General features: G+C 35.3%; 1 protein-coding gene across 5 annotated transcripts in view; it reads left to right on the forward strand.

Annotated features, from left to right (window-relative positions):
• Positions 1–27,388, forward strand: part of ANKIB1 (ankyrin repeat and IBR domain containing 1) — a 194,872-nt gene that overhangs the window by 99,506 nt on the left and 67,978 nt on the right. For 4 of the 5 annotated variants that reach the window (XM_059073916.2, XM_059073914.2, XM_067042495.1 and 1 more), the window contains exon 1: positions 8,261–8,533. In XM_059073916.2, coding sequence (XP_058929899.1) covers positions 8,346–8,533 — 188 coding nt within the window. In that variant the 5' untranslated portion in view covers positions 8,261–8,345. Of the gene's footprint in view, positions 1–8,254; positions 8,534–27,388 lie in introns of those variants that run through there. The other variant, XM_067042497.1, reaches the window with a different exon arrangement.

Below are 27,388 nucleotides of genomic sequence, written 5' to 3' on the forward strand. Positions count from 1 at the left end.
GATGTAGATTATTAACCTATGAATGGACAGGTTGAGAGACAAAGATTTAAAGTGAAAATTATAGAGCACTTCACAATTAAAAGTTATTCAGGAAATTAGGGAAAGTTTTCTGGAGTCTGTTGACAAGCTACATTTTTCTTACTTTTTCATTAAATACTTATCAAGTGCTGTGCTTTGCTAGTCAAAGATGTTGAAACTTTGCCTAGATTTTAGAAGCCCAGAATAATGAATTATTTTTGTCTGTTTGATAGTCCATCATTTGCTTCATAAAGCTCTATACATAGATTTATCTTGGAGTTGGAAGGGTTTGATTCAAACAAAGAGGGAACAGTCACTTCAGGCTATGCTAGCTGTGGCTATGAAAAAGTGAAAGGACACATCTGGCAAATTCTAGGCAAGACTTGTGAGAATAAATCTGAGAGGGAATGGAGCTGTGAATGTTTTAATGCCTTTCCTGGCACCTTTCAGGACTATTACACTCATATTTTAAAAATGAAACAGACTTGAAAATAACTGAGAACCACAAAAAAGTTTCTAGATGCCATTATGCTTTTCAACACATGACAGTCATATTTAATGCACATTTAGAGTTTTTATTGATTTTTTAAGTATCTTATTATTATAAATAACCACCCCAAGATATTATTGCCTTCTTAGATGTTTCTTTTTTCACATCTTGGGTAGAAATTATTTTCTTACAGAACATTTCACTAAAGGATTAATGTAAATCAAGGAAAGCGTGTTATTAATCTAATCCAGTACTCTAACAATGTTCATAATTTGAGCTACATTCTATCAGGGATGAAAAATAGGACCAAAACAAGTGAAAGTATCCAAATCCTTAGGAAAGACCCTTTAGAACCCACATGATATCCTTTATATTTGGTTATAGATTAAAATATATTAATATAATAAACTAGAGTTCTCATTAAGAATAATAAAACCTCTAAAATGCTTAAGGCAGTGCAACAAAAGTACAGACTATTTCACTGAGAATAAACACAAGTCTCCTAGATTCTATGAAAAACAAAAGTAAAAAATAAAATCTAGGCTGTGCCTAAGAAAATCCCCAAAGTGGTTGTAGTATATTGTGATAAGCATAGAGTGTAGAAGGGATTTGCTCCTCATTCAGTATTCAAGATGAGATGATAAAGGAGTAGTAGTTTAGGTTAAAGATTCAGCAGCCCTCTGAAAAATTAAATAAAAATTTTATAATTATGTAGTATGATCTAATTTATGTATATAAATATAGTGTACATATGTATACAAACACATATTTACATACGTTATAAATAGGATGAGTACTTATTAAATGCTACCAGTGGTTAGTAAATAGATTGAGTTCTTTGTCCTTTTTCTTTATCCATATTGTCAAATATCTCTACTATGCATTGTATTTGCATATTTAAAGTGAGAAATCAATAACAAAGAACCCTTAAAAGACCCAAGTAGTGACCTCATTAAGTATAGATATGAACCAGAAAATGTGCTGCTGTCTTAAGTAGGTAGTAAACACCTATGTCTAAAATAGGCTTAGCAGATGTTTTATCTTGCCTGCTCACGTTCATCTCCATACTTTGCTGTGACCATTTAGCTAGAGGGATCCAGGAGCTTTTAAAACAGTGGTGTATGCACATTGTAATCACCCAAAGAGCTTAAATACCAGTGCCTGTGACCACCCCCAAGAGATTCTTATTTCAGTGGTCTGGGTTAAAGCCTGGACAATGGGATTCTTTGAAGTTTTCCAGGTTATTAAATGTACAGCCAAGGTTGAGAGCTTCTGTTTTATAGGAAACTTCAAAAACAACTCATCTGTTTTTTGGTCCTTTAATTTGTATTCTGTTGAAACTGTCGCTACCCTGTGTAATGCTTCTGTTGAACAAGTACATATTGTTTTCAACTTTTTTTAAAAAGCTATGATTTAATGTCTAGCCTGCCAGCGAGTTAATTGGGTAATGTGATAAACTTTTGTATTCTGCCTCTAAGTGTTTCTGCCTCTAGTCTATCTTCTACAATGTCACAATAGCTAATTTTCTAAAGCATATAACTGCCCTGCATAAAAGGCTTTAATTATCTGTTCTTTACAACTTAAAGTATACATTTCTTAGTCTGGCCCCAACCTATCTTCAGTTTTATCTCCTGTTAGTACAGCCCTAGAGACCCTAAACTCCACCATACTCACCAATTGAATAAGCCTTTTATTTCATACCTGCCTTTGCATAAGCTGTTTCCATTGTCATTAATTTTGATAATGGTTCAAGAGTAGATTCAGAAACATTTATTGAAATGGAACAAAACTAGCATTTATTAAGCACATGAGCCAAGGGCTGTGGTAGCTACTTAAATAAAGTTTCTTAAGAATCCGTACTGTCGTCCTTAAGAAATGTTTGGTTTTTTTTTTACTGTACACATAGTAACCTGAGGCTTTTGGAAGGTAATTACAGTTACACAGCTAGTGTACGTAAATATGGGATTTCAAACTCCAAGTTCAATGATTGTTTCCATGTCCTTCTTCCCCCACCGACCTCACATTGCTTCAGTTAGTAAATGCCCGTATGATCTTTATCATAACCTCTTTCCAAACATAACAGGCATAAACATTTCATGTTTTCAACCTTGTTTTGAATTACTTACAGTAGAAGGAAATAAGTTTAATATTATTGTGGTAGAATAATCACTGTTTCCATAGTTCTTTGTATAATTAGTTATAATCAGTTCTATTCGTTTGCTGTGAGTTTTGTAGTCCTACAATATATTTACATTTAAAAAATATTTTGGGCTTCGCTGGTGGCACAGTGGTTGAGAATCTGCCTGCTAATGCAGGGGACACGGGTTCAAGCCCTCGTCTGGGAGGATCCCACATGCCACGGAGCAACTAAGCCCATGAGCCACAACTACTGAGCCTGCGCGTCTGGAGCCTGTGCTCTGCAACAAGAGAGGCCACGATAGTGAGAGGCCCATGCACTGCAGTGAAGAGTGGCCCCCTCTTGCCACAACTAGAGAAAACCCTCACACAGAAACGAAGACCCAACACAGCAAAAATAAACAAATAAAATTAATAAACTCCTACCCCCAACATCAAAAAAAAAAAAAAAAAACTTTTCTCTGAGGCTCTTATAAGTAAGTACTGAGCAGTTTCACTTTTCCTTTACTGTAATTTAACACATTCGGGAGTTCCTTTTTTTTTAAATTTTTTACTTTAATTTTATATTTTTTTTTATACAGCAGGTTCTTATTAGTCATCAATTTTATACACATCAATGTATACATGTCAATCCCATTCGCCCAATTCAACACACCACCACCCCACCCCCCAGCTGCTTTCCCCACTTGGTGTCCATACGTTTGTTCTCTACATTTGTGTCTCAGATTTCTGCCCTGCAAACCAGTTCATCTGTACCATTTTTCTAGTTTCCAGATATATGCGTTAATATACAATATTTGTTTTTCTCTTTCTGACTTCACTCTGTACGACAGTCGCTAAATCCATCCACGTCTCAACAAATGACCCAATTTCATTCCTTTTTATGGCTGAGTAATATTCCATTGTATATATATATACCACATCTTTATCTACTCATCTTTTGATGGTCATTTAGGTTGCTTCCATGACCTGGCTATTGTAAATAGTGCTGCAGTGAACATTGGGGTGCATGTGTCTGTTTGAATTATGGTTTTCTCTGGGTATATGCCCAGTAGTGGGATTGCTGGGTCATATGGTAATTCTACTTTTAGTTTTTTAAGGAACCTCCATACTGTTCTCCATAGTGGCTGTATCAATTTACATTCCCACCATCAGTGCAAGAGGGTTCCCTTTTCTCCACACCCTCTTCAGCATTTGTTGTTTGTAGATTTTCTGATGATGCCTATTCTAACTGGTGTGAGGTGATACCTCATTATAGTTTTGATTTGCATTTCTCTAATAATTAGTGATGTTGAGAAGCTTTTCATGTGCTTTTTGGCCATCTGTATGTCTTCTTTGGAGAAATGTCTATTTAGTTCTTCTGCCCATTTTTGGATTGGGTTGTTTGTTTTTTTAATATTGAGCTGCATGAGCTGTTTATATATTTTGGAGATTAATCCTTTGTCCATTGTTTCGTTTGCAAATATTTTCTCCCATTCTAGGGTTGTCTTTTCATCTTGTTTATGGTTTCCTTTGCTGTGCAAAAGCTTTTAAATTTCATTAGGTCCCATTTGTTTATTTTTGTTTTTATGTCCATGACTCTAGGAGGTAGATCAAAAAAGATCTTGCTGTGATTTATGTCAAAGAGTGTTCTTCCTATGTTTTCCTCTAAGAGTTTTATGTGTCTGGTCTTACATTTAGGTCTCTAATCCATTTTGAGTTTATTTTTGTATATGGTGTTAGGGAGTGTTCTAATTTCATCCTTTTACATGTAGCAGTCCAGTTTTCCCAGCACCACTTACTGAAGAGACTGTCTTTCCTCATTGTATATCCTTGCCTCCTTTGTCATAGATTAGTTGACTATAGGTGCAAGGTTTATCTCTGGGCTTTCTATCTTGTTCCATTGATCTATGTTTCTGTTTTTGTACCAGTACTATATTGTCTTGACTACTGTAGCTTTATAGTATAGTCTGAAGTCAGGGAGTCTGATTCCTCCAGCTCCGTTTTTTTCCCTCAAGACTGCTTTGGCTGTTTGGAGTCTTTTGTGTCTCCATACAAATTTTAAGATTTTTTGTTCTAGTTTTGTAAAAAATGCCATTGGTAATTTGATAGGGATTGCATTGAATCTCTAGTTTGCTTTGGGGGAGTATAGTCATTTTCACAATGTTGATTCTTCCCATCCAAGAACATGGTATATCTCTCCATCTGTTGGTATAATCTTTAATTTCTTTCATCAGTGTCTTATAGTTTTCTGCATACAAGTCTTTTATCTCCCTAGGTAGGTTTACTCCTAGGTATTTTATTCTTTTTGTTGCAGTGGTAAATGGCAGTGTTTCCTTAATTTCTCTTTCAGATTTTTCATCATTAGTGTATACGAATGCAAGAGATTTCTGTGCATTAATTTTGTATCCTGCAACTTTACCAAATTCATTGATTAGCTCTATTAGTTTTCTGGTGGCTTCTTTAGGATTCTCTATCTTAGAACTGCTTTTGCTGCATCCCATGGGTTTTGGATTGTCGTGTTTTCTTCATCATTTGTCTCTAGGTATTTTTTGATTTCCTCTTTGATTTCTTCAGTGATCTCTTGGTTATTTAGTAATGTATTGTTTACCCTCCATGTGTTGTGTTTTTTACATTTCCTTCCCTGTAATTCATTTCTGATCTCATAGTGTGGTCAGAAAAGATGCTTGATATGATTTCAATTTTCTTAAATTTAGTGAGGCTTGATTTGTGACCCAAGATGTGATCTATCCTAGAGAATCTTCCGTGCGCACTTGAGAAGAAAATGTAATCTGTTTTTGGATGGAATGTCCCATAAATATCGATTAAATCTATGTGGTTTATTGTGTCATTTAAAGCTTCTGTTTCCTTATTTATTTTCATTTTGGATGATCTGTCCATTGGTGTAAGTGAGGTGTTAAAGTCCCCCACTGTTATTGTGTTACTGTTTATTTCGTCTTTTAGAGCTGTTATCAGTTGCCTTATGTATTGAGGTGCTCCTATGTAGGGTGCATATATATTTATAATTGTTATATCTTCTTCTTGGATTGATCTTGGATTGATCCCCTGATCTTTTTTTTTTTTTTTTTTTTTTTTTTTTTTTTGCGGTATATGGGCCTCTCACTGTAGTGGCCTCTCCCGTTGCGGATCACAGGCTCCAGACGCACAGGCTCGGCGGCCATGGCTCACGGGCCCAGCCGCTCTGCGGCATGTGGGATCTTCCCGGACCGGGGCACGAACCCGTGTCCCCTGCATCGGCAGGCGGACTCTCAACCACTGCGCCACCAGGGAAGCCCCCCTGATCATTATGTAGTGTCCTTCCTTATCTCTTGTAACATTCTTTATTTTAAAGTCTATTTTATCTGATATGAGTATTGCTCCTCCAGCTTTCCTTTTGATTTCTATTTGCATGGAATATGTTTTTCCATCCCCTCACTTTCAGTCTGAATGTGTCCCTAGGTCTGAAGTGGGTCTCTTGTAGACAGCATATAAATTGGTCTTTTTTTTTTTGTATCCATTCAGCAAGCCTGTGTCTTTTGATTGGAGCATTTAATCCATTCATGTTTAAGGAAATTATCGATATGTATGTTCCTGTGGCCATTTTCTTAATTGTTTTGGGTTTGTTTTTGTAGGTCCTTTTCTTCTCTTGTGTTTCCCACTTAGAGAAATTCCTTTAGTATTTGTTGTAGAGCTGGTTTGGTGGGGCTGAATTCTGTTAGCTTTTGCTTGTCTGTAAAGCTTTTGATTTCTCCATAAAATCTGGGTGAGATCCTTGCCAGATAGAGTAATCTTGGTTGTAGGTTCTTCCCTTTCATCACTTTAAGTATATCATGACACTCCTTTCTGGCTTGTAGAGTTTCTGCTGAGAAATCAGCCATTAATCTTATGGAAGTTCCCTTGTATGTTATTTGTCGTTTTTCCCTTGCTGCTTTTAATAATCTTTCGTTGTCTTTAATTTTTACCAATTTGATAACTATGTGTCTTGGCCTGTTTCTCCTTGGGTTTATCCTGTATTAGGCTTTCTGCACTTCCTGGACTTGGGTGGCTATATCCTTTCCCATGTTAGGGAAATTTTTGACTATAATCTCTTCTAATATTTTCTCTGGTCCTTTCTCTCTCTCTTCTCCTTCTGGTAGCCCTATAATGCGAATGTTGCTGCGTTTAATGTTGTCCCAGAGGTCTCTTAGGCTGTCTTCATTTCTTTTCATTCTTTTTTCTTTATTCTTGTCTGCAGCAGTGAATTCCACCATTCTGTCTTCCAGGTCACGTATCCGTTGTTCTGCCTCAGTTATTCTGCTATTGATTCCTTTTAGTAGTTTTCATTTCAGTTATTGTATTTTTCATCTTTCTTTGTTTGTTCTTTAATTCTTCTAGGTCTTTGTTAAACATTTCTTGCATCTTCTCGATCTTTGCCTCCATTCTTTTTCCAAGGTCCTGGATGATCTTCACTATCATTATTCTGAATTCTTCTTCTGGAATGTTGCCTATCTCTACTTCATTTAGTTGTTTTTCTTTTTTTTTTTAACATCTTTATTTGAGTATAACTGTTTTACAATAGTGTGTTAGTTTCTCCTTTACAACAAAGTGTATCAGTTATACATATACATATGTTCCCATAACTCTTCCCTCTTGTGTCACCCTCCCTCCCACCCTCCCTATCCCACCCCTCTAGGTGGTCACAAAGCACAGAGGTGAACTCCCTGTGCTATGCTGCAGCTTCCCACTAGCTATCTAATTTACATTTGGTAGTGTGTATATGTCCCTGCCACTCTCTCACATCGTCACAGCTTACCCTTCCCCCTCCCCATATACTCAAGTCCATGCTCTAGTAGTTGTTTATCTGAGGTTTTATCTTGTTCCTTCATCTGGTACATAGCCCTCTGCCTTTTCATCTTGTTTGTCTTTCTGTGAATGTGGTTTTTGTTCCATAGGATGTTGGATTGTAATTCTTCTTGCATCTCTGGAGTTCTTATATGAGCAAAATTTCCTACATTTTTCACTATCCTATAATTTGGCTGAGTCAGATTTATACATAATTTATACAGGGATTTAAGTGTATTCAACCGTAGATTTTTTTTTTTTTTTTTTTTTTTTTTTTTTGCGGTAAGTGGGCCTCTCACTGTTGTGGCCTCTCCCGTTGCGGAGCATAGGCTCCGGACGCGCAGGCTCAGCGGCCACGGCTCACGGGCCCAGCCGCTTCGCAGCATGTGGGACCTTCCCGGACTGGGGCACGAACCCGTGTCCCCTGCATCGGCAGGCGGATTCTCAATCACTGTGCCACCAGGGAAGCCCCAACCGTAGATTTTAATCAAGCTCATTTCCTGCCTATGTGAAGGAGAAAATTGAAAAGCACATTTATGTAGGTAACTTTTATAGTATAAAGTGCAGTCTGTGAAACCTTAACAGTTTCTGAGTGGAAAAATGTTACAGTTTTAACAAGTTAATTTGGGCAACATTAAAAATTTGAGACTTTTTGGCTATTAAGATAAATTTGGTAAATTTAGTATATTTGTTCCCTTACATATGCTTCCTAGATTTTATTAGTGTTCCTAATTATGATACTGTTTCTTTAGTATACTGCTTCATAATTAGTTTTTCACAATCTAATTTAATAATTTTTTCCTCCATTAGAATGTGAAACATGTTGCAGAAGCATTCAAGAAGTGGCTGAAGGGGGAAGGAAAAAGTGCCACTGCCTATCAGAAAAAAAACAAAACAAAACATGGGAAATACAACCACCAAATTCCGTAAAGCACTCATCAATGGTGATGAAAACCTGGCCTGCCAAATATATGAAAACAACCCTCAGCTAAAAGAATCCCTTGATCCAAATACATCTTATGGGGAGCCCTACCAGCACAATACGCCATTACACTATGCTGCTAGACATGGAATGAATAGAATATTAGGGTAAGTATTACTGTAAGCCAATTGATAACAAATTAGAGAAAGGGGAAAAAAACCCCGATCTGTAGAAAATATATGCATACATGAGTGCATGTTATGTGGTATTGTAGTGAATTAAACTTTCTAGAATTGAATGTGCCTAAATTATTAAGTATGATTTTTTATTATGTCTAAATTAGACCGAAGGTTTCAGTAGTGAGGTTACTTCACAGTCTTTATACTGTAAATACATTTTGATCCTCAGTATGTTTCATAGTATGAACTTTTTATAATACTGTACTGTTTAACTTACAGCATTTCAATTCTAGAAAAGTACTTATCAACTCTCAAAAAATTGCAGGGAATCATGCCCTAGGCAATTTAAGTTGAAAAACTAATGTGTTTACCTTACCTATTCATGATCAGATTTGCGTTTCCTTCTTTTAATGGAGTTCAGTTACTTGAAAAAACTTTTCTAAAAGCAAAACATTTGCTTGAAATTGAAAATACTAAGAAACTTTTTAAAAATCTCTTCAACAAGAAAGCATTAGTGGCAGCAAATATGTGAAGATTCTTCTTAATTACATGGTGTTTGCTAGCTTATAAGATGAAAGAAGCAAAGGATAGAAAAGTAGTTCCAAAACAAATTTAGTCTTTAGAAGTAGATTATTCAGTTATGGAAGTCTGATGCTAGAAGAGAAAGAAACACTTCTTTGCTTATGCAGTGAAATATAATTCTTAAACCAGTATTCTGAGCACTTTCGAACTTGACAAAAAACTTTTCAATCCTTTCTCTATTTCTTTTTATACAAATTTGTTTTTCAAAATAAGCTGCTCTTTTTTGTATCCCTGAATCATGCCATGTGTGTTCTTTCTGCCATGTTCATTGTGCTCTTTCTGCCAGGAGTATCCCACTCCTCTCAGCTTTCTCTTTCTTGCCTAAATTTTAGCCTTCCTTCAAAGTCCTAGGCACACTTTATCTATCTTCTTAGCCTGTCACAACCTATAGGAACTTCAGTCCTTTCCTGAACTTCTATGGTTCCTTTTTGTTTGTTTGTATAACTTGTTTGGTATACACTATGTCATTGTATTTTATAATTTTGTGTATTTTCTCTTTGGCTACATAAATTACAGCTTTTTTAGAGGACCTTCTTTATCCTTCTAGCATCTAGCATAGTATCTTACACAAAGTAGAAATTTTATAAAATCATTGCACAGGAAATATCTTTATGATCAGGATTTGTGAATGAGAAAAATTCCATAAATAATTTAGGTTATCCAGGCCTATGACTATCAAGTAGTTATTTCTGTAACCTCTTAAAAATAAAATAGGTATTTCTTGACTTAAAAACAGGTATTTCTACAACCTCTCCATTTTGCCTTTATCTTTTATTTTCATTTCTTGTAAAATACCCACTTAGAAGCCACCTCCAACTCATCTTGTTATATTTTTTCTTCCAAAACTGGATATTCCCTATGTTAATGACACTAACATATTGTACTAATAAAATAATGGCAAACACATTGAGGCCTTGCTATTTTCTTTCTTTGTTTGGTTTTTTTGTTTGTTTGGTTGGTTGGTTTTTATTTCCATTACTCTAGGACATGGATCAAAAAAGATCTTGCTGTGATTTATGTCAAAGAGTGTTCTTCTTATGTTTTCCTCTAAGAGTTTTATAGTGTCTGGTCTTACATTTAGGTCACTAATCCATTTTGAGTTTATTTTTTGTGTATGGTGTTAGGGAGTGTTCTAATTTCATTCTTTTACATGTAGCTGTCCAGTTTTCCCAGCACCACTTATTGAAGAGACTGTCTTTTCTCCATTGTATATCCTTGCCTCCTTTGTCATAGATTAGTTGACCATAGGTGCGTGGGTTTAACTCTGGGCTTTCTATCTTGTTCCATTGATCTATATTTCTGTTTTTGTGCCAGTACCATATTGTCTTGATTATTGTAGTTTTGCAGTATAGTCTGAAGTCAGGGAGTCTGATTCCTCCAGCTCCGTTTTTTTCCCTCAAGACTGCTTTGGCTGTTTGGGGTCTTTTGTGTCTCCATACAAATTTTAAGATTTTTTGTTCTAGTTTTGTAAAAAATGCCATTGGTAATTTGATAGGGATTGCATTGAAACTCTAGTTTGCTTTGGGGGAGTATAGTCATTTTCACAATGTTGATTCTTCCCATCCAAGAACATGGTATATCTCTCCATCTGTTGGTATAATCTTTAATTTCTTTCATCAGTGTCTTATAGTTTTCTGCATACAAGTCTTTTGTCTCCCTAGGTAGGTTTACTCCTAGGTATTTTATTCTTATTGTTGCAGTGGTAAATGGCAGTGTTTCCTTAATTTCTCTTTCAGATTTTTCATCATTAGTGTATAAGAATGCCAGAGATTTCTGTGCATTAATTTTGTATCCTGCTACTTTACCAAATTCTTTGATTAGCTCTAGTAGTTTTCTGGTGGCATTTTTAGGATTCTCTATGTAGAGTATCATGTCACCTGCAAACAGTGACAGTTTTACTTCTTCTTTTCCAATTTGTATTCCTTTTATTTCTTTTTCTTCTCTGATTGCTGTGGCTAGGACTTCTAAAACTGTGTTGAATAATAGTGGTGAGAGTGGACATCCTTGTCTTGTTCCTGATCTTAGAGGAAATGCTTTCAGTTTTTCACCATTGAGAATGATGTTTGCTGTGGGTTTGCCGTATATGGCCTTTATTATGTTGAGGTAGGTTCCCTCTGTGCCCTCTTTCTGGAGAGTTTTTATGATAAATGGGTGTTGAATTTTGTCAAAAGCTTTTTCTGCATCTGTTGAGATGATCATATGGTTTTTATTGTTCGGTTTGTTAATATGGTGTATCACATTGTTTGATTTGCATATACTGAAGAATCCTTGCACCCCTGGGATAAATCCCACTTGATCATGGTGTATGATCCTTTTAATGTGTTGTTGGATTCTGTTTGCTAGTATTTTGTTGAGGATTTTTGCATCTGTGTTCATCAGTGATATTGGCCTGTAATTTTCTTTTTTTGTGATATCTTTGTCAGGTTTTGCTATCAGGGTGATGGTGAGGCCTTACTATTTTCTAGGCACTATTAACAGTGCTCTAAATGCATTGTCTCACTTAATCCTCATTATAGCTCTGTGAGGTCGTTAATCATCTGCATTTCAGAGGTGAGAAAACCGAAGCACAGAAATATTAAGCAACTTGTCAGAACTCTGCAGCTTGTAAATGGCAAAGCTAATTGCCCAGGCAGATGACTATAGGCTGTAAGCTTTTCAACACTGTGATAACCTCTTATCTCTATAGTCAGATAAGCCTATTTGTCAGGGCTGCCTAAAACATTTATTAGCAAAACAAATTAGTCACTGTGAACTTAAGTTTCCCTATCTATAAAATAGATACACATAAAACTTGTGGGACAATAGATGTGTTATATGTCTCATGATACCTAGCATATAATATTATTACTTCTCATGTTTGTAACCCTAAATAACTTCCAGTCATCCTTGACTTACTCCTTACTCTTCCTTTACCTAACCTGCTACTAATGCAAAGTTCACTAAGTCTTATCTCTTGGATTCTCCTCTTTGCATTCCCGTTGCCCCAAGCTTTGTTCACTCTTACCGACCCCTTCTTCCAATACTGAAAATACCTGACTCCTAAATGATCTTTTTGCAAGTGTTTTCATCCTATAATCTCATGTCCAGGTTAATCTTCCTAAAAGTATAGCCTTTTCAATGTTCTATCATGAGAAAACTGTAACTACACTATCTGCCTTATTCTATTTGGCTTCTGAAGCCAACTTTTCTCTGCCCTAATTCTACGAAGTCAGCCTAATCTCTCATTGTTCTCTAACATGATCATATCAGTCAAACTGGTTACCCTCCCTCTTGATTTCCCCACTTTAAAAAATGCCACCCCCTTAGCTTTATTCCTGTTAGTCCTTGATTCTGAAATGTCTTCTTCTCTAATTTCTTGTCCTTTAAGTCCTCACTTGGTTTCTGTCTTTTCATGCATTCAGTACCAACTATTCTGACCTTCAGTATTCTTTCTGTTCTCTGAAGTTTCTACAACTTAGATTTTAAACCATCCAATTGTCATTAAACTCATCTCTTTGACTAGATTGTAAATATTACAAATATACTGCTACACAGTTAGTAATGCTCTCAATAGATTAACTCTTGATTACTTCATCTATTAAGGCTTTCTTTTTTGAGTTGAACATTTTCAGTGAAATTACAAAACCGTTGCTTTAGCTTCTGAATATTGAACACTATAATAATATTTAATATCAAGTCTTGTTATGTGATTAATTAAAACTTGCTTAGAATACCAAGGTAAAATGTATTTAAATATTATTATCACTAAGGTAATATGTATATTTTAACATAAAAGAAATCAAGTAGCAAAATATATTCTAACCATTTATAGTGTAATTTAAAATATACTTTATGAAATTAGAAAGCATTGTATAAGAAAGTTATCTAATCCAGTGAGTCTTTTTAAAATTTTACTTTATTCAAGTATAGTTGATTTACAATGTTGTATTAATTTCTGCTGTACAGCAAAGTGATTCAGTTATGTGTGTGTGTGTGTGTGTGTGTGTGTGTATATATATATATATATTTATATTTATACACACATTCTTTTTAATATTCTTTTCCATTATGGTTTATCACAGGTTATTGAATATAGTTCCCTGTACTGTACAGTAAGACCTTGTTGTTTATCCATTCTTTATATACCAATTTGCATCTGCTAATCCCAAACTCCCACTCCTACCCCCCACCCCCTTGGCAACCACCAGTCTATTCTCTGTGTCCCTGATTTTGTTTCTGTTTCCTAAGTAGGTTCATTTGTGTCATATTTTAGATTCCACATATCATGATATCATGTGGTATTTGTCTTTATCTTTCTGACTTACTTACTTAGTATGATAATCTCTAGGTCCATCCATGTTGCTGGCATATGGCAGCATTCTTTGTTTCATTCTTTTTTATGGCTGAGTAGTATTTCATTGTGTATATGTACCACATCTTTATCCATTCATCTATTGATGGACATTTAGGTTGTTTCCATATATAATCCATTGAGTCTTAAAGTGTATTCTGAGGACTCCTAGATCCTGAGACTCTTTCAAGGAGGTACAGTAGGTCAAAACTATTTTTATACTAATTTTAAGATGTTATTTGCATTTTTTTCACTGCATTGACATTTGCAGTTATAGTGCAAAAAACAGAGGATAAAACTGCTGACACCTTTAGATGAATCAAGGAAGTGGCGCCAAAGCTTACTAGTAATTATATTCCTCTCTGCCAGGCTCTTGCTGTTTTTTTTTTTTTAAAAAAATGCAGTTTCACTTAAAATGTCCTCAATGAAGCAGTACAATTACTAATTTTATTTAATCCCCATCCTCGAGTACACATCTTTTTAATATTCTATGTGACAAATGTGAAGAATTCATAAATCACTTCTGCTGCTGTAAGATGATAGGTTTGAGAAAGAGCACTTGTACTTTTGTTTGAGGTATGAGTTGAACTACTTATTTTTTCATGAAACAACATTTTAAATTAACAACATTCAGACTGGGATACTGGATGGCTGACATTTTTTCTTGAAAATGTATTAAATAAATGAGCCTATCCATTCAAGGAAAAACTAAGAGTATTTGTTGCTAATGATAAAATTTGAGTTTTCAAGTGAATATTGGAATTTTGAAAACTTATATTTGCTGCCTTCAGCTTGATAGCTTCTCATTACTTAGGGACTTTTCTGAATAAGAGTGGTGGTTATATAAATTAATATGATTTTTTAAAATATCATAATGAAATGTGACAAAAATCTAGAAGCTCTGTGTAACTCACTGAATTAGTATTTTTCAGAAGATCAGTATATGGTTTTTTACAATTATGCATGGGTAAAAGATTTATTCAAAATGCAAGGTAGACCAATGAATTTTAATGTAACAGAGTAAAAAATTTCATTACATAAGCTAGCATATTTTATATTGCAAGTAATCATTAAGAAATGACCACGTGTTGAATTTTTAGCATAGTATCAAATATGACTATTCAGAGTTATTTGAAAAGGCTATTTTAAAATACTTCTCCCTTTTGTGATTATATAAGGCTGGAATTTTTTCATATGCTTGAACCCAAATGACACATATCACAACAGATTGAATGCTATGAGAACCTGTCTGTCTTCTATTAGCCAGATATTAAATAAAATTTGTAAACATGTAAAACAATGCCATTATGCTCACTTAATTTTCAAAAAATATATAGTTATTTTTTCATTTTAAGATATTAGGAATGTTAACTGTGTAATGATATTAGGAATGTTAAATATGTAATGAGTTTATTTTTTAAATTAATGTTTTTAAATATATTAATTTTTAATATGATGAATATCTATATAACTCACATAAACAAAGGTTCTTAGGAATCTTTTCACTTTTAAATTTTTATTGGAGTATAGTTGATTTACAATGTTGTGTTTCTGCCGTACAGCAAAGTGAATCAGTTATACATCTACATATATCCACTCTTTTTTAGGTTCTTTTCACATTACAGAGTATTGAGTAGAGTTCCCTGTAATACACAGTAGGTCCTTATTAGTTACCTATTTTATATATAGTAGTGTGTATATGTCAATCCCAATCTCCCAATAGGAATCTTCAGTAATTTTTAAAGTTGTAAAAGTTGTAGAAGTCTACTATCCAAAAGTTTAAAAATTGCTGATCTGATCAATATTCCCGGTTCCTCTAAGAAGGAATATATGTCTCCATCCTCTGGTTATCATTCTGTTGAATGAGTATTTAAAGACCTAAAGAAAAAGTGACTATATATTCTCTTTTAATTACTGTTTTTATGATTTAGCCATATACTTTACACTTATATTTTTACTTTATACCTAACTTTCAACTTTAACTTAAAGTGTTTGGTATTTTCTTTTAATTTTTATTGGAGTATAGTTGCTTTACAGTATTGTGTTAGTTTCTGCTATACAGAAAAGTGAATCAGCAATACGTATACATATATTCCCTCTTTTTTGAATTTCCTTCCCATTTAGGTACCACACAGCATTGAATAGAGTTCCCTGGGCTGTATAGTAGGTTCTCATTAGTTATCTATTTTATACATAGTATCAATAGTGTATATATGTCAATCCCAGTCTCCCAATTCATCCCAACCCCCCTTATCCCTTTAGTATCCATACGTTTGTTCTCTATGTCTGTGTCTCTATTTCTGCTTCGTATATAAGATTGTCTAAACCAATTTTTTCAGATTCCACATATATGCTTTAATATACGATATTTGTTTTTCTCTTTCTGACTTACTTCACTCTGTATGAGTCTCTAGGTCTATCCAGATCTCTACAAATGACCCAGTTTCGTTCCTTTTTATTGCTGGGTAATATTCCATTGTATGTATGTACCACATTTTCTTTAGTCATTCCTCTGTTGATGAACATTTAGGTTGCTTCCATGTCCTGGCTATTGTAAATAGTGCTGCAATGAACATTGGGGGTGTATGTGTCTATGCCCAGTAATGGGATTGCTGGGTCATGTGGTAGTTCTGTTTTCAGTTTTTTAAGGAATCTCTCTACTGTTCTCCGTAGTGGCTGTATCAATTTACATTCCCATCAACAGTGCAAGAGGGTTCCCTTTTCTCCACAACCTCTCCAGCATTTATTGTTTGTGGATTTTTTGATGATGGCCATTCTGACTGGTGTGAGGTGATACCTCATTGTAGTTTTTTTTTTTTTTTTTTTTTTTCGGTATGCAGGCCTCTCACTGTTGTGGCCTCTCCTGTTGCGGAGCGCAGGCTCCAGATGCACAGGCTCAGCGGCCATGGCTCACGGGCCCAGCCGCTCCATGGCATGTGGGATCTTCCCGGACCGGGGCACGAACCCATGTCCCCTGCATTGGCAGGCAGATTCTCAACCACTGCGCCACCAAGGAAGCCCCTCATTGTAGTTTTGATTTGCATTTCTCAAATAATCAGTTATGCTGAGCATCTTTTCTTGTGTTTGTTGGCCATCTGTATGTCTTCTTTGGAGAAATGTCTATTTAGGTCTTCCACCCATTTTTTGATTGGGTTTGTTTTTTTGATATTGAGCTGCATGAGCTATTTGTATATTTGGAGATTAATCCTTTGTCAGTTGCTTTGTTTGCAAATATATTCTCTCATTCTGAGGGTTGTCTTTTCATGTTGTTTATGCTTTCCTTTGCTGTGCAAAGCTTTTTAAGTTTAATTAGGTCCCATTTCTTTATTTTTGATTTTATTCTCATTATTCTAGGAGGTGGATCAAAAAAGATCTTGATGCAATTTATGTCAAATAGTGTTCTGCCTATGTTTGCCTCTAAGAGTTTTATACTGTCTGGCCTTTCATTTATATCTTTAATCCATTTTGAGTTTATTTTTGTGTATGGTGTTAGGGAATGTTCTAATTTCATTCTTTTACATGTAGCTGTCCAGTTCTCCCAGCACCACTTATTGAAGAGGCTATCTTCACTCCATTGTATATACTGGCCTTCTTTGTCATAGATTAAGTGACCATAGGTGCGTGGGTTTGTCTCTGGGCTTTCTATCCTGAACCATTGATCTATATTTCTGTTTTTGTGCCAGTACCATACTGTCTTGATTATTGTAGCTTTGTAGTATAGACTGAAGTCAGGGAGTCTGATTCCTCCAGCTCCATTTCTTTTCCTCAAGATTGCTTTTGCTATTCGAGGTCTTTTGTGTTTCTATACAAATTGTAAAATTTCTTGTTCTTTTCTATGAAAAATTCCATTGGTAATTTGATGGGGATTTCACTGAATCTGTAGATTGCTTTGGGTGTATAGTTATTTTCACAATGTTGATTCTTCCAATCCAAGAACATGATATATCTCTCCATCTGTTTCTGTCATCTTTGATTTCTTTATGGTTTTCTGTGTACAGGTCTTCTGCCTCCTTAAGTAGGTTTATTCCTAGGTATTATATTCTTTTTGTTGCAATGGTAAATGCGATTGTTTCCTTAATTTCTCTTTCTGATCTTTTATTGTTAGTATATAGGAATACAAGAGATTTTTATGTATTAATTTTGTATCCTGCAACTTTACTAAATTCATTAATTAACTCTAGTAGTTTTTTGGTGGCATCTTCAGGATTTTCTATGTATAGTATCATGTCATCTGCAAACAGTGACATTTTTACTTCTTCTTTGCCAATTTGGATTCCTTTTCTTTTTCTTCTCTGATTGCTGTGACTAGGACTTCCAATACTATGTTGAATAATAGTTGTGAGAGTGGGCACCCTTGTCTTGTTCCTGATTTTAGAGGAAATGCTTTCACTTTTTTACCATTGACAGTAATGTTTGCTGTGGGTTTGTCATATATGACCTTTATTATGTTGAGATAGGTTCCCTCTATGCCCACTTCTTGGAGAGTTTTTGTCATAGGTGGATGTTGAATTTTGTCCGAAGCTTTTCCTGCATCTATTGAGATGATCATATGGTTTTTATTGTTCGGTTTGTTAATATGGTGTATCACATTGATTGATTTGCATATACTGAAGAATCCTTGCATCCCTGGGATAAATCCCACTTGATCATGGTGTATGATCCTTTTAATGTGTTGTTGGATTCTGTTTGCTAGTATTTTGTTGAGGATTTTTGCATCTGTATTCATCAGTGATGTTGGCCTGTAATTTTCTTTTTTTGTGATATCTTTGTCTGGTTTTGGTATCAGGGTGATGGTGGCCTCATAGAATGAGTTTGGAAACGTTCCTCCCTCTGCAATTTTTTGGAAGAGTTTGAGAAGGATAGGTGTTAGCTCTTCTCTAAATGTTTGATAGAATTCACCTGAGAAGCCATCTGGTCCTGGGCTTTTGTTTGTTGGAAGATTTTTAATCACATTTTCAATTTCAGTACTTGTGATTGGTCTGTTCATATTTTCTATTTCTTCCTGGTTCTGTCTTGGAAGGTTGTAGTTTTTTAAGAATTTGTCCATTTCTTCCAGGTTGTCCATCTTATTGGCATATAGTTGCTTGTAGTAGTCTTTTATGATCCTTTGTATTTCTGTGGTGTCAGTTGTAACTTCTCCTTTTTCATTTTTAATTCTATTGATTTGAATCTTCTCCCTTTTTTTCTTGAAGATTCTGGCTAAAGGTTTATCAATTTTGTTTATCTTCTCAAAGAACCAGCTTTTAGTTTTATTGATCTTTGCTATTGTTTCCTTCATTTCTTTTTCATTTATTTCTGACCTCATCTTTATGATTTCTTTCCTTCTGCTAACTTTGGATTTTTTTGTTCTTCTTTCTCTAATTGCTTTAGGTGTAAGGTTAAGTTGTTTATTTGAGATGTTTCTTCTTTCTTGAGGTAGGAATGTATTGCTATAAACTTCCCTCTTAGAACTGCTTTTGCTGCATCCCATAGGTTTGGGATTATCGTGTTTTCATTGTCATTTGTCTCTAGGTATTTTTTTATTCCTTCTTTGATTTCTTCGATGATCTCTTGGCTGTTTAGTAGCATATTGTTTAGCCTCCATGTGTTTGTGTTTTTTACAGTTTTTTTTTTTTTTTACAGTTTTTTTTTCCTATAATTCATTTCTAATCTCATAGTGTTGTGGTTGAAAAAGATGCTTGATATGGTTTCAATTTTCTTAAATTTACCAAGGCTTGATTTGTCACCCAGGATGTGATCTATCCTGCAGAATGTTTTCTGTGCACTTGAGAAGAAAGTGAATTCTGCTACTTTTGAATCAGTTAAGTCTATCTGGTCCAATGTGTCATTAAGGCTTGTGTTTCCATATTAATTTTCTGTCTGGATGATCTATCCATTGGTGTAAGTGGAGTGTTAAAATTCCCCACTATTATTGTGTTACTGTTGATTTCCCCTTTTATGCCTGTTTGGGTTTGCCTGATGTATTTAGGTGCTCCTATGCTGGGTGCATAAATATTTACAATTGTTGTATCTTCTTCTTGGATTGTTCCCATAATCATTATGTAGTGTCCTTCCTTATCTCATGTTAGTCTTTATTTTAAAGTCTATTTTGTCTGATATGAGTATTGCTACTCCATCTTTCTTATGATTTCCATTTGCATGGAATATCTTTTTCTGTCACCTCACTTTCAGCCTGTATGTGTCCCTAGGTCTGAAGTGGGTCTCCTGTAGACAACATATATACGGGCCTTGTTTTTGTATCCATTTATCCAGTCAGTGTCTTTTGATTGGAGCATTTAATCCGTTTACATGTAAGGTAGTTATCGATATGTATGTTTCTATTACCATTTTTTAAATTGTTTTGGGTTTGTTTTTGTAGGTCTTTCTTCTCTTGAGTTTCCTACCTACAGAAGTTCTTTTAGCGTTTGTTGTGAAGCTGGTCTGGTGGTGGTGAATTCTCTTAGCTTGTGCTTGTCTGTAAAGCTTTTGATTTCTACATCAAATCTGGATGAGATCCTTGCTGGGTAGAGTAATCTTGGTTGTAGGTTTTTCCCTTTCATCACATTAAATATACCCTGCCACCCCCTTTTTGCCTGCTGAGTTATTTTGGTTTTTGTTTGTTTGTTTGTTTGTTTTTGCAGTACGTGTGCCTCTGTGTTGTGGCCTCTCCCATTGCAGAGCACAGGCTCTGGATGCTCAGGCTCCGCGGCCATGGCTCACGGGCCTAGCCACTCCGCAGCATGTGGGATCTTCCCAGACTGGGGCACGAACCCATGTCCCCTGCATCGGCAGGCAGACTCTCAACCACTGCGCCACCAGGGAAGCCCGCCTGCAGAGTTTTTGCTGAAAGATCAGCTGATAACCTTATGGAGATTCCCTTGTATGTTATTTGTTGCTTTTCCCTTGCTGTTTTTAATACTTTTTCTTTGTATTTAATTTTTGTTAGCTTGGTTAATCGTGTCTTGTCTTGTTTCTCCTTGAGTTTATCCTGTCCGGGACTCTGTGCTTCATGGACTTGATTGACTGTTTCCTTTCCGTGTTAAGGAAGTTTTCCACTATAATCTCTTCACATATTTTCTCAGATCCTTTCTGTTTCTCTTCTTCTGGGACCCCTATAATTGAAACATTGGTGCGTTTAGTGTTGTCCCAGAGGTCCCTGTGACTGTCTTCAATTCTTTTCATTCTTTTTTCTTTATTCTGCTCTGCAGTAGTTATTTCCACTGTTTTATCTTCCAGGTCATTTATCCGTTCTTCCGCATCAGTTGTTCTTCTGTTGATTCCTTCTAGTGTATTTTAAATTTCATTTATTGTGTTGTTCATCACTGTTTGTTTGTTCTTTAGTTCTTCTAGATCCTTGTTAAACATTTCTTGTATTTTCTCCATTCTGTTTCCAAGATTTTGGATCATCATTTCTATCATTACTCTGAATTCTTTTTCAGGTAGATTGCCTGTTTCCTCTTCATTCATTTGGTTGTGGGTTTTTATCTTGCTCTTTTGTCTGCAGCATATTTCTCTGTCTTGTTTTTACTCACTTACTGTGTTTTGTCTCCTTTTGTCAGGCTGCAGGGTTGTAGTTCCTCTTGCTTCTGGATTCTGCCCCCAGTGGGCGAGGTTGGTCCAGTGGCTTGTGTAGACTTCGTGGGAGGGACTGTATTCTGGTGGGCAGAGCTGGATCTTGTCCCTCTGTTGGGCAGGGCCACGTCAAGTGGTGTGTTTTGGGGTGTCTGTGGGCTTAATACAACTTTAGACAGCCTGTCTCTGGTGTTTTCTTTTTTCTTAATTGTTTGGAGATCAGTGGCTCATAATTTCTTTATTAAAGCCTTTAATATGCTATGCTAGAATCAGAAATTACTTTATTGCTCTCCTTTCCTAAGAATAAGCAACTCTCCTTTCTTTAATCTGTGTATCTTTTGTTTTTCAAAATTTATTTAGGTCGTACAGAGAAAATCACAAATCATGATTATTTTAAATGATTAGTTGATTTTGGAATTAAATTACTCTTCTTAACACTGTGTCATGTAGAATAAGGATAAATAGCATTTACGCGTCATCATTGAGTAAAATACCAACTCTCTTTTAACTATTTGTGTTTTAGATAGCTTCGGTTATTTCACCGTGTGTAACCTTGCTAAACTTTCTAACAAATTGATGGCCATTATTTTCTCATGCTGCCTCATGTAATCTGCCATACCTGCCTGCTAGCTTCAGTATAGACCCTGGCTAAGCTTGCCTAGATTCCTGACACATGACATATATGGGTATACAAAGGAATATACCTAGCCAGAGACAAAATACTTTAGTTCCCATAAAGTAAATTATCCATTTGCAATAAGGCCTTATTTTATCCCCATTTCCTTTAGCTTTATGGTACCTGCAGCAGCAGGCATAACTTTCCCCTCTTCTTAGGCAGAATAATACAGTAAAAGAAGGGTAGTTTACAGTTTAGGAGCTAGTTTGCCTCTGTATCTCTCTGAACCTAGTTTACATTATACCATATCACCTAGTTTACATTATACCATATCACAGTGCTTCTTTCATGGGAAACTAAATTCATATTCATAAATAGTTCATGGGAATCTAAATTCATATTCATAAATAGTTACTACTTAATGTAGCAAAAAGACTGTTTAGACTTTGGAGTCAGCATGTTCTAGTTTGGATATACAGTTCATTAGTTATAGCTTCTTAGGAAAGTCATGTATAAAATGGGGAATTAGAGTGCTTATTCCTTAGATTTTACAGGATAACTTCTTGTGCTTCCTTGGAAATAAAAGGGGCCTGTCTTTTGCTATAAATAAAATATAAAATCTTTATTAGAGCATGTCTTTATCAGAGCATATGTTAATACTAAACTTTGAAAATTAAAATAGAGTTTCCAGTTATTGATGTCTATTTTTTTGACTCATATTTCAGGAGTTATTAATTTCTTTTAAATGGTTCAATGCACTTCTGCTCTTCTAACCTCCCTTGTAGGCAAACACTGTAAGGGCAGGGAGTTAATCTGTTTTCTTAACAATATGCCTAACTTCTAAAATAGTACCTGGCAAACAATGACTACTCAAAAATAATGTTGCATGGAAGAAAAGTTTTAAAAGCAACTGAACGTGTATCTGTATGTTAAGTGACTGGGAGGATAAGAGTGTTGTGGCAAGAAACTGAGGCCCTAAGAGAGAAGACTGTTATTTTGGGGGGAGCTCAATTGATTATGAGATAATGATGAAATATGCAAGAGAAATGGGACTCTGAGAAGTTAGAATATGGTCTAAAGGTCACATTAGACAGGGTGAAAGAGCATTAAGAAGTATCACAGAAGTGATAGTAGAAGCCATTTGAGAGAAACCGTGATTCTGCTACCACTGTCTGTCATTTGGGTTCTGATAAAAGTTTACAGCTTACATAGTGTATTCATAGAAACCATTGAAAGATAAGTGACTTTAAGAGTAGATGTGCTCTCTGAAAGGAGGGAATGTGTATGGAGAAGTAAATAGATTCAGGAAGTGAATTTGCTTCCAGTAAGGGGATAGGAAAGTGAAGCCATCTTCATGGGTAAAAGAGAGATTGTACTGAAAAAAATTCAGAGGTCTGTTAAAAAGATGTGTAGTTATGGAAACCGAGGTGATACAGAGGTCAGGATATAAATGAATTATTAGCAGTTTCAGATTAAAAACAAGAATTGAGGACAGTGATAAGAATTTAGCTCTTAGGAAATTCTTAGTGATGTGAAAGAGTGCAGTTTTAGTACAGTGATCAGAATAGGGTCATACTGAAGTGGAGATAAAATGTAGAAGAAATATAGGTAGCAGATATAAACTGACTGTTTGATAATTAACAGTGAAAGAATCTAGAAAAACAGATGGCTTCTGGATGGGTTATTAGGGTCAAATGAAAGGGATTTTTTTTTTCCAGGTTAATGTTTTCCTTACTCCATCTTCCTGCCAATTATCTCCTGTCCTTGTTCCAGAATTAACCTTATATGCAAGTAGTAAAATATACTTCATAATTACTGACATAGTTATAGAAAGGTGCCTATCTAAAACTTACATATCAATTATAAATTTATAGTTCTGTTTATTCATTCATGTAAATTAAAGAAGACTCTACTTTTGAAATTAAACATAATTAAAAAGTAGTAATATGAATCAATAAAATTAGAACATCCATCTTTACAGTTTTAGTACAAAATATTTATACAGGTATGGTACTATGTCTAATAAATTTGAGAATCCTTCCTGAATAAATATGTATAAAGAAGCTATTTTAATACTTTAACTTCAGAATAATAACATTTGTTTGGTTTGATTGATCAAAGTCTGGCAGATTGGGTATAAGAACATTTGCAAAATTATCACACTGTCTCTTCCCTCTATTGGGGAGGATCTAGAATTGTTTAATGAGAGAGAGATTGAAAGAGAGAGCTTTCTCCATATCAACTGACATCCTTCCAACTTGTATTAAATTCCATGGTGATAATTCCTTGTATTAAATTCCATGGTTTGTTTCTCTCCTGAACAAACTAAAAGACAAAATAAATGATATATTGGAAATAGGGATAGGAAAGGCTAAATAAATGTGGTTGTACAGAATCTTATAGACTGAATTAATTTTAATATTTATTTCTAAATTAAATTTTTAAGAAAATGAAATCTTTTTTATTGTTAGTAATACCTCTTGGAAGAAGTTTTAATCTTGAACACATTTTTAGAGTATTGTTTAGATTTTGGTTATTCATTATAATCCACTATAATTCAACCATTATAAATACAGGGAAGTATCATTGAGAATATTATCATCAGTTGTTGACTTAGGGAAAATATATTTTTCCTTTTTTTTCTTTTAAACTATGAAGCAACATTATGGTTATATAAATAAATAAAACTACTCACATTCCTGCCTCCCTTAAACAACTGTTAGAATTATTCTGTGTTCCCTTCTAGTTTTAGCTATAAATGTTCACAGATAGACTTTTCAATGACTTTATAATTTATAATTTTCTATTGTATAGAAAGACCATGATTTATGTTTCCCATTTTTCCTATAACCAGACATTTAAGTTACTACAGATTTTTCTATTCAAAATAACAGTATATTGAATGTCATTGTTCCTATAGATTTTTATTCTTTAAGTTATTTCCTTTAGGATAAATTCCAGGAGTAGGTTTACTTGGTCAAAGAGTATCAACCATATATTAGTTGGTTATATATATTATATGTATTAGGTATATATTTATGTTGATTATATATATAATATATATGTTAGCTATTATGTAACTTGTGTAAGATCATATAGCTAAAAAGTGACAGAACTGGGATTAGGGTCTGGCAGTCTATACTAGATACCATGTTCTTTACCAGTCTGCTACACTGCTGGCTTGAGAGATCTAGAATTCTATCTTAAGATATTCCCAATAAAAGTAATATGCATTCAGTTCATCTATCAAAATTATAGCAAGAGTCTGCTCTGTGTCTGACACTGTATTGGGGATTCAAGAAAGAACAGGATATAGACCCTGGCTTAGAAGGCTGTAAACCAAGTGGGAGAAGGGAAAAGATATGTAAGAAAGTAACTATGATACAATGTAATGAATTATATAATTAGGATATTATAGGAAGACAAAGAAGGGAATGACCAAATGACACTGGAGGAGGCAGCCTAGTGTAAAGAGGCTTCTAAGTAGGGCTGGGTTTGTTTAGATGGCTAGCTCAGGTCTTGGGGAACCAAATAGCAGAGCAAGCAATGAAGAGCCTACAAATGTACTGCAGGGGTCAGAAGGCCATAAAGGCTATGTAGGACTGTAGAGAAAATATGCACAGTTAGGGTTTTCTGAGCAAATTTTATTAGAACTTGGGACCTGAGCTTAAAAGACAAGCCTTGGAAGTTAAACTTTGACTGAGTAGAGATTGAGAACTCCAGAGAGGTTTACCTCCTGAGGAGATACATGTTTACATTTGAATAAGGTGTAAAGAGTGGATGAAACCTGAGACCATTGAGACATTCCCTAAGTTGTAAGACTCAGAGATGCTAGTCTTATCTTCTGCCCAGAAACATATTTTACATTCCAAGCCATAAGAACCGAGGATCTTCCCTAGGACAATTTGTTCACACTCAGGGATAGGTTCCCCCACCCCGACACCCCCCCCCCACCCGCTTCTCTCCCCACCTCCCCCCATCTCCAGAGGGGAGGAGGTCTGCTATACAAGCCTTCCAGAGTCTTATTTTTGCAGCTAATTGCTTTATTAACTTCCTATTGTTGCTGTAACAAATTACCACAAACTTGGTGACTTAACACAAATTTACTATCTTAAAGCTCTAGAGATCAGAAGTCTGAAATGGTTTCACTGGATTAAACTCAAGGTTTTGACAGAGCTGTATTCCTTCTGCAGGCTCCTGGGTAGAATCCATTACCTTACCTTTTCCAGTTTCCAAAAGCTGCCTGCACTTCTTGGATTGTGACCCCTTCTACCATTTTTAAAGACAGAAGCATAGCATCTTCCAGTATGTCTCTGATTCTCACCCTCCTGTCTTTCTCTTCTAAGGACTCAAGATTACATTGGGCCCACCTGGATAATCTAGGATAATTTCCCAATGTAAAGAACCTTAACTTAATCTTATCTGCGAAGTCCCTTTTACCGTGTAAGGTAACATATTCACAGGTCCCAGGGATTAGGACATAAACCTCTTTGGGGTGGGGATGTTAGTCTGCCTGTCACATTCGCCCACAGTGCAGACCCCAGTACGTGTATTGTACTATTATGTCTGATCTGCCTTGGATTGCATTACCCCAATGGTAAGAGTTGGGTTATGAGGGACTGGCATGGTTATTATAAGTAATAATATTTCATTTGTTTCTGCTTCAGAGACTTCATGTCTTACTTTCAGGCTAGCTTTGAAGGGCTATATTGCTGAGCTGTGTAGAATCTTGAATTATAAAAACAGGAAATATCCAGAGTTGTTCTAAAAGTTGTCTGGTACCTTCTACTACTTTAGGACAGCTTACTCGGCCTTTTTCTCATAAGAGCTTTCCAGCTTGGCTAACTCATTCAAATTGAAAAGCCCATCCTAGTTCCTTTTTGGTCAGGGTTTTTGTTTTTTCTTGTTCTAAGCTGAAACTAACCTAAAAACAATTCAAATGTATCTAGGATTTAAGAGTTTGGCTCTGCTTCCTTCCCATTGCTCTTCTGCACTTGGACATAGGAACGCAAATGATACCAGCCCTCCACAGTAAATGTGACTCATCTTCAGATATGGGACTGAATGCCCATTTCATAGTGTATTTGTGTTTTTTAGTACAGGCTGACTGTATTTTAGTACATTTTATCCAACTCATTTTCCAGTATCCTATTATGGCCACTGAACTGGCTCAAATATTAATCCATTGACCCTAGCTCAAGGATGTAGTGGATGCTAGGCACGGATGCTAGGCACAACTGTCAGATCTGGGTTTGGCAGTAGCTAAGGCAGCTCACCTATCATTGGTAAGGGCTACCACCTTGGAATTAGATCTTGGTCTCCCAGAACTAACCATAGCTTACTCCCCTCAAAAAGTATTACACCATGTAATATGTGCCTTATTCTTTCAAAGCTAGCCAAAGACTTAGGTAGAGAAATTTTTCCTAGATTTAACATGTAACTTTCCCACTATCTCCCAGACATTGCTTGCTTCGCTTATATTGTCACCGTCCTTATTAAGTAAATATGTACTCAAGAGAAAAAATAGAGCAGAGCAATAAAGAAAAAAATCGGTGTGGTATGTTTAATAATGTACCTCAGGCATTAATGTTAATTGACATATTAGTCTGTAAGTGGCCCTTTCGGTTCCTTCTTCCTCCCCTTCCTTTTCTCTTATCTTCCTTGTTTCTTCACTTCTCTTTCATTTTCCTTTTCCTTACCTTTCTTTTTTCTTCCTATGCCCTTTTCTCTTTAATTAGCAAATACTGTAAAGATATTCAACTTT

The sequence above is a fragment of the Kogia breviceps genome, chromosome 9 (genome assembly GCF_026419965.1).
Source record: "Kogia breviceps isolate mKogBre1 chromosome 9, mKogBre1 haplotype 1, whole genome shotgun sequence".
Classification (NCBI taxonomy): Eukaryota; Metazoa; Chordata; class Mammalia; order Artiodactyla; family Physeteridae; genus Kogia; species Kogia breviceps.